The sequence below is a fragment of the Arachis hypogaea genome, chromosome 19 (assembly GCF_003086295.3).
Source record: "Arachis hypogaea cultivar Tifrunner chromosome 19, arahy.Tifrunner.gnm2.J5K5, whole genome shotgun sequence".
Lineage (NCBI taxonomy): Eukaryota > Viridiplantae > Streptophyta > Magnoliopsida > Fabales > Fabaceae > Arachis > Arachis hypogaea.
Genome location: NC_092054.1, coordinates 75,496,497 through 75,505,036, shown reverse-complemented (window position 1 = coordinate 75,505,036; position 8,540 = coordinate 75,496,497). Strand labels below are relative to the sequence as shown.

The following is an 8,540-nucleotide window of genomic DNA, read 5'->3' as shown; positions in this document are numbered from 1 at the left end:
GAGGTCTTTTCATAGGTGGTAATGGGGCTAGGGTCAAGGTAGGATTGTATATGGTTAAGTGGACTAGGATTTGAATCTTTGATGAGCTTAAACTTTCCCACCTAACCTATATAATAACCTATACAATTAAATGCTAACCTAACTACCCATCCTTCACTTTTTCACATACTCATGCATTTTCTTTCATTTCACAACACTTACGCATTGATTCTTATTGAACTTTACTTTGGGGCATTTTGTCCCCTTTTTATTGCTTTTCTTCCTTTCTTTCTTTTTTCTATTTTTTTCTTTTTTTTTCTTTACTTTTCTTTTTCACATTTTTTTTCTTTTTTTCTTTTTTTTCAATTGTTTTCTCATTTTTTTTCTTTCTTTCAAGCTACATACAAGAACATCAATGCATAAGGTCTATACATTTAATTAATACATGAGTATGCACCTAATTCCCAAATATAGAAATATGAAATACCCGTTTATCCCAACCAATATTCCCAAATCTCCCCAAACATGACTAATAAGCACTCTCACTAGCCTAAGCTAATCAAAGTCCAAACAAGGGACTTTTATTGTTTTTTGCTTTAGGCTTGTAATGTGCTAAAATAAAGAACAATTGGGTTAAGCGTAGGCTCAAAATTGGTTAACAATCGGAGTAAAAGGTAGGCTATTTGGGTAAGTGAGCTAAATGAAACAATGGCCTCAATCATATAAATGCATGAATACACAAAATAATGGACATAGAGAATCAAACAAATTAAAGATTACAATCATAGAAAGAGAATAATGCACACAAGAAAGAAGATAAGTGGTTATAAGATGTAACCACATAATTAGGCTCAAAACTCACTAGGTTGTGTGTTCTTAGCTCAAAACATGATCCACAATGTATATAATTCAAGCAAGTTCTATGAAAGGTTTTCACTCAAATCAATTGGTGCCCTATAGATAAATTTCTATAAAAGTTTCATTATTTTGACTAAGCTTATTGTATATATATGCAAAAAAAAAAAAAAAGAAAATACAAGTAATAAAAATCCTAAAAAACCTAAAATGAAATACAAAAGTGTTGGGATTAGAAATTTGTCACCCAAAATCGCCGATCGGTCGGATGACCTCCCCACACTTAAAAGTTTGCACTGTCCTCCGTGCATTCAAAGATGAGCAAGGGGGTACGGCAACTCTCCGGATTGCCACCTTCAGCTGGTAGGTCAACCGGTTACTCCGTATTCTTTCTCTCGCTTCTATTTTTGCTTGCGGTGCATCATTCATGAAAAACAAAAATATAAAACCATAAGATGAGAGAACACAAAAACAAGGAAGCATACATTGTTGGGAATGATGTACTAATCACTAGAATTGAGTGAGTGAATTAGTGTGACATTAGGAAAATAGGGATGTAAATTCTAAATTAGGCGCCTTTTAGAACATACATTAGCATAAAAAGTTATGTCACAAAAGGAGCATGCACTTTACTCATTTTAGTGTGCTTGAGATGCTTTAAGTAACTTGTAAGGTAAAACAAGAAATAAAGAAGCATGAATGCATTCAAGCTAAAAGCATATGGATGCATATGATCGTGAAATACAATGCATTAAGGTAAATGTACACCATCCAATGTCAAGAGATTGCCTAATCAAAGAATAGGGTTCAAATCACATGGTGGCCAAATCATACAATTCAAGAAGAGTTACAAGTTCGAAGGCAATTCTCATCACTTGGTATTCTTAAAAGGTAAGCATGAGGATCTTAAAACTAACACTACAAGAAAACAAGCTTTTTGCTACGCTTTTAAAGCGTGGCGAAAAGTCCGAAAAAGCATAGCGATAGCTTTTCGCCACGCTTTTTGAGCTACCGGCACGCTTTTGAAAGGGTCACAACTGCAAGGGTGCTGGTTGCTCTATCGCCACACTTTTGCTGACCTATCCCCACGCTTCTTTTCTTGCCACGCTTTTACAGATCGACACGCTTTAAAAGCGTAGCCATATGTGTGAGATATGGCTACGCTTTTAAAGCGTGCCAATATCAAGATATGGCTACGCTTTAAAACCGTGCCAATAGCAAGACATATGGCTACGCTTTTAAAGCGTGCCAATAGCTGTGAGATACAGCTACGCTTTTAAAGCGTGACTGTTAATACCCACTGTAACGTTTATCGCCACGCTTCCAAAGCGTGGCAACAAGTGGAGATATGGCTACGCTTTAAAAGCGTGCCAATAGGTACAGAACTAAATTACAGCCATGCTTATAAAGCGTGGCTATTGATTGCTGCTGTACAATATAGCCACTCTTTTAAAGCATGGCTGTAAGTTAGTTCAGTACCTATTGGCACTATTTTTTTTATAAACCTTACAAAATCATAAATAATTTTAAAATTTAAAAGATTACTAATTTTAAATCAACTAATCATTGCTTCATAAACTTGTCACAGAAAAAAAGTGTTTGATCACATGATATACTCTAACAAAATACCAAAAATCAAAGTCTCATCCACTAGCAATTTCCTAATACATGAATTCAATTCCAACATGGGTTACATTATCTAGCTACTTCCTTTACACTTCATTACAAAATATAAAACTTCATGATTACTGATCATCATTGTGAGCGAAATTGTTTTCAGCACTGCCCTGCATAATTTTAAATGGTATGTGTTAGTGCATCTTATACCAAACAAAAAAAAGAAAAGACATATTATCAACAAACTGTGTTGTGTTATAGTCGTACAATACTTGTAACCAGCAAAGGCTTTTCTTTCATTATATTGAAAGTCACTATACTTTTTTTGTTCTTAAAGTTTTCAAAAAAGGGAAAGGGTACTGATATAGGAAGCTAACAATCAAACTGCCCCCCCTCCCCCTTTTTTTTTTGCTGCAACTATCACATGTTTTAATTCAACAATGGTATGTATTCACAACCAAATTAACCATTCTTGTAGCCCTATACTGCACCTGCTGTCATATGCATGCACATAAGTTTATTCTAGCAACTAGAGAATCAATACAAATTGCATATGGATTCTATAACCGATTTTTTCTTCTAATTAATAAAGGTGGGAAAAGAAAGAAAGAAAAGACCAATCCACAACAAATAGATCAAGCAAAATAAGATATACCATGAGAGCCATTAATTCCTTCTGGAGTTTGCAAAAATCAAAAGAAACAAAACCATTAAAATTCAATTATGGTTTCTTTTCTTTTCCTTTTTCCAATTTGATTACGAAAAAGTGCAAATTCAAAGATTTCTCGTGTTTTCCGAAATTGAGATTCAATACCACACTAAATACAAAACAAAACACTACTAAAAAGTCAACAACTTTGAATTCAGATTCCAATTCAACACCATTAGCACCATTTATATTATTTTATCTCACTATCAAATGTCCAAAATCAACAACAACAATAAGTCAACTACTTTGAATGGAAATATATCGAATATCCAAAGATAATGACTTACATCTTTGGGTGGAATATGAGTTGATTCGGAGGAGCGAGGAGTATATCTCAGTCTGCTACTTGAGGCATCCAAAGGAGAATTTTGGGCAGCTTACACTAAGGCTGCTACCTCTTCCTCACTCATTCCAGGGTTGACTTAGTGCACCAATACCTTTAATAAACTACATACACCGTCCATCTTCTTCTCTAATGATTCAACCTTGTTGTTGTATTCAACTTTGACTTGTCGAATCTCCTCATCCTTTTTAAGAGACCTTCTTGTAATCGAAGCCCCATAACAACAAACTCGACCTGGTTGGTCCTTTCCTAGCACTCCTACAAATGCATCCTCATCATTTTCCCCTGCCTCTATGCGGGTTTGAAGTTCAGCCTGTCAAAAGTGAGGAGCAATAAAATACAAAGCCGCATTAACTCAATATTAATAGAAATCACTATAGAATTTATATTGTACAAATCCAAATACAAATACAAACAACTCACAATTGTGCTTTGTGTTTTAGCATCAATTTCTTTTCCTTTTTTACTTATGCGAGTTACTATGAAAACTTCAACTCTTGATGGTTCTTCACTGTTCTCTTTAGAGTCGCGCTAGAGTACATATAGAAAAATTTACATGAAGCATACTGACTAGAAAACTACAACATGAATATAAATGAGAAATCACAAAAAAAACAAGTTATATTACCAGCTGCTTGCGAACTATTCCAAAATTTATGGAACCCATCCGGTGAGGACATGTTTATTTTGACCTATTTTCAGCATTCTTAGTAGACACAGCCTAAATATAAACATAAAAAAGAGATGTTATTATTCTTAATAAACATGTTTTCTTGTTTTTTCAAAATCACACTACTTTTTTCGAAAACACCAAGTTTAATCATATAAAGAACTAAAAGACAATGTTACCTTGACAGTTGGAAGACTCCAATACTGAATTAGTTTGCGAAATTGAACCTCAGGGATCTCTAACGGTCGGTTCTTTATCATTTATTTCTTTGTGTTCTACTTCAAGAAATGTTCCTTTTTTATTTCGCCTTTGTATTTTTTCCATGCATGACAAAATCCCTTCATTACCCACGGCTTTGAAGCTATTGGAAGAATGAATTTTTGCTAAACAAGACAACAAATTAGATTGTCAAGGGTTAGCATAAATAAAGTAACAAATAAATTTTAAAAAAATTATCTATAATTCTATAGTTACATACATTGGCATACTCCCACATGTCCTCTTTGAGGTTTTTAGGCACACCATGCCAACTAGTATATAGTAAAGTCACAAAACGAAGATTTCTAACTGTTGTGCCCAAAAGTTGGTTGAGGTTAGAAACAACCTCCTTGGTTGGACCTATAGGCTGCCCTCCAAAAAATTCCACCTCCCGTCGATCATAAAAATCAGTGGCATGAAGCTTTTTGCACATAGTCTTTCCACGAGTTTTCTTCTTTATTGTGCCTAAGTCCAATTAAAATAACAGAATTTTAACTCAAATCAACCTAGAAGTAATACAAGCTATATTTTGACAATAAGGTAAAACAAGAAAAGCACCTTCGTTACTAGCTTGTCCTCCATTACCCTCATCATTTGCAGCATCATCAAGCTCGTCTTCCTCATCTTCCTCATCTTCTTCATTTTCCAAATTTATCCCATGTACCTTAAAATACATGTCAAGACTCATTCCTTTTTTTGTTGAACTTGCACTTAGCTCGCTTGTATCTTCTCCCTCATCATCAGAACTTAAATCATTTTGTTCCATCGTATCAGCTTCAACAGTCCTTTGATGCCCAGTTTTGGAGGTCTTTTCAGCATGAGACATTGTCCCCTTCCCATTATGTTCACATTCTTAAAAAAGTGGCATTGGTTGGACCTTCTTTTTCTTCTTTGGAGTCCTAGCTTGCTCTTCAATGGCATCTTCCATGATTGTGATGGGTTGGTTTCTTGTTTGATCTTTTGGGTTTTGAGCTTGGAAGCTAGCCTTCTTATTTTCAGCCATGATCTTTTCTCTTTTAATATTGTATTGTTGTAGCAATTAGCACTTGACCTCACTTGTGTAACCTCAAAGGAATTCTTTTTTTGTGGACTTTTTTCTTTCATTTTTTGTGCTAAGGTACTTATCCGTTTTCTTTTAGTGATCTCTCCTTTCTCCATTCTGCATACACAAGAGTTGCAATGAAAAAAATATTATTTTATGAATAATTAAATGAACATAATCAACATAAGCAAGTAATTAAATAAGCAAAATAACTGGGCGTGACAAGTCACAAAAAAAATAATAAGCAAAATAACTAAAATAAATGAGTCATTTAGAATTCTACCAAAATAGCATTACATGAAAACATGTCAAGAAGTTTCAGAATCAGAGTCCTCTATGTACTCGTATTCACTTTCCTCATCATCTTCCTCACCACGTTGTTTGGCAAACATATTTGGAGCCACATCTATAATAGTTGCTCGTAGATCATTCCTCACTAGATCAACCTCGCCATTATCATTTGGGAGACTGGGAATCACTTCAGGTTCACATGGCTCCCTTGCATATATTATGGGGGAATCAGACTCAAGGTCATCACTTATCCTAAATAAATCTCTTGGAATTGTTTTCATAACATAGTGTTTGTCACTCACATATGGGTCTTGCACATAAAAGCATTGGTTTACTTGGGATGCTAGGACAAATGGTTCTTCTTGGTAGCATTTTTTACTGAAATACACATATGAGAGGCCAAAGTTGTCTTTTGCAACTGTATACCACTCACACTTAAACAGGACTACCTTAAATTGGCCATAATAATCTAATTCAAACATATCAACTATTCTACCATAGTAGGTTACTTTTGCTTCAATTGGGTTCTTATCTTTCACAGTAGCAAAACTAGAAGTTAATGCCTCCAATGTGACACCACTATTTTGGGTTTTATGTCTTGCATCATGGTGCCTTGTATGGAACCTATACCCATTGATAACATAACCTGAAAATCTTTTTGCAACTCTATTTGGACCCCTAGCCAACCCTTTTACCCAACCAGGCACATCCTTTTTCATGGCACGAGTTTTAAACCATTCTAAGAACTGTTGACTATGGTCTTTGGCTTTCTCCCACTTTGTTCTTCGTGGATTGTTGTCATTTACTGCCTCCTCATGCTCTCTGAAGATCAAATATTAATATTCTTATTTGTTAGTAGGGTAAAATATTATGATTGAGGTCTACGAAATGACAATGAATCAAACATAATACCTCATGTAGACTTCGATCTTATCACAATTGTTTAGGATGTATGCATGACCTTGTATTTCTGATTTTTCATCTAACATGAACAAATCTCCCATTTTTCCACTCAAAGGACATCCTTTGCTTAGAAACAAACTCGGAGTTCGCAGCTCATCTGAAACACACTCATCATTGTTTCGAGGGACTCTGTTGAGTCTTGTCTGGACATCTTCATGCAAATATCTTGAGCAAAAATTAATACACTCATTCGCCAAATATCCTTCGGCAATGGATCCTTCTGGACGACTTCTGTTACGAACATACGATTTTAGTGTGCACATATATCGTTCAACAGGGTACATCCAACGATATTGAACTGGACCACCTAACCTCACTTCATTTGCCAAATGGATAGACAAGTGCACCATTATGTCAAAAAAGCTTGGAGGAAAAATCCTCTCCAATTGGCATAATGTCTCAGCAATCTCTGCTTCTAAGTTAACTACCTCATCTAGGCTAATTACCTTCTGACATATCCGGCGAAAAAATGAACATAAGCGAACTAAAGCAATGGCAACATGGTCAGGAAGTATGCTCTTGATCGGTACTTGCAACAAGTAATGTAACATGAAATGAGCATCATGGGTCTTGTAACCAGAAATCTTCTTTTCTGTTTGCTGCACACATCGAGCGATATTGGAAGCGCTGCCGTCTGGTAACTTTGCCCCTTTTCACGCACTACAAAATATTGTTTTCTCTGCTGCAGTCATTGAGAAGCATGCCTTTGCTAACTTAGTTCTTTTACCATCATTCGTATCTCTTGGTTGAAGGTTTTTCCTGATACCCATGTCTTTAAGGTCAAAACGCGCAGCTGCATGATCTTTTGTCTTTCTAGAAATATCCAAAAGAGTTCTAATTATGCTATCAACTATATTCTTCTCTATGTGCATGACATGAAGGTTGTGTCTAAACATGTTGAACTTCCAATATGGTAAATCAAAAAAGATTAACCGCTTTTTCCAATTTGAAATGCCATTCTTTGATCTCCTTTGCTTCTTCCCAAAAGAATTATCTACCCCTTGCAATATATAAAATACAGTTGTTCCATCTAACAACTGCGGTGGAGACCTAAGTTCAGTTTTCCCATTGAAAGATCTTTTATTATGTCTCCATGGATGGTTCATGGGTAAAAACCTTCGATGATCCATATAAATAGTCTTGTGGCTATGTTTCAGATATATAGAAGAAGTTTCATCATTACAACATGGACAAGCCAATTTTTCCTTTGTACTCCACCCAGATAACATAGCATATGCAGGGAAGACGTTAATTGTCCATAAAAGACATGCTCTCATGTTGAATGTTTTGTTCTCTTTGGAATCATATGTTTCGACACCTAACTCCCACAATTCTTTTAATTCTTCAATTAGTGGTTGAAGAAAGACATCAATATCATTTCTCGGTCATTGTGGGCCAGGAATGAGTAAAGAGAGCATAAAATAATCAGGCTTCATGCTCATCCAAGGGGGTAGATTATACACCATCAGAACAACAGGCCATGTACTATGTGTACTACTCAAAGTTCGAAACGGATTGAATCCGTCGCTTGCTAAGCCAAGTCTCACATTACGAGGCTCCTTTGCAAAATCTTCATGTCGATTTTCAAATGCTTTCCAAGATTCACCATCGGCAGGATGCCTTAACGACCCATCTTTAACATGTTCATTATGATGCCAAGACATAGCTTCAACCGTCCTTGTGCACATAAAAAGCCTTTGAAGTCTGGGAATCAAGGGGAAATGCCTTAGAATTTTTGCAGCAACTTTACGAGGCTTTTTAGATGAGGTAGCATCGTCCTCTTCTACATGATGCTCAATATAACGGGATGTTC

General features: G+C 35.6%; 1 protein-coding gene across 1 annotated transcript; it reads right to left on the bottom strand.

Annotated features, from left to right (window-relative positions):
- Window positions 1-5,781: 5,781 nt before the first annotated feature.
- On the bottom strand, window positions 5,782-7,956 carry LOC112778462 (uncharacterized). Its single transcript, XM_025822776.1, has 3 exons — window positions 7,455-7,956; window positions 6,677-7,361; window positions 5,782-6,586 (listed from the first exon to the last, which is right to left on the bottom strand). Exons 1-3 carry the CDS (start codon window positions 7,954-7,956, stop codon window positions 5,782-5,784), a joined length of 1,992 nt encoding a protein of 663 aa, XP_025678561.1.
- Window positions 7,957-8,540: the final 584 nt, after the last annotated feature.

Excerpts from the sequence above, each read along its gene's own strand:
- LOC112778462 (XM_025822776.1), bottom strand. The coding sequence starts at position 7,956 with ATGTTATCTGGGTGGAGTACAAAGGAAAAATTGGCTTGTCCATGTTGT. Across the intron at positions 7,362-7,454 it reads ACCAAGAGATACGAATGATG|ACGGCAGCGCTTCCAATATC; the intron begins GTAAAAGAACTA and ends CAAAGTTACCAG. Across the intron at positions 6,587-6,676 it reads AAGATCGAAGTCTACATGAG|AGAGCATGAGGAGGCAGTAA; the intron begins GTATTATGTTTG and ends TTTGATCTTCAG.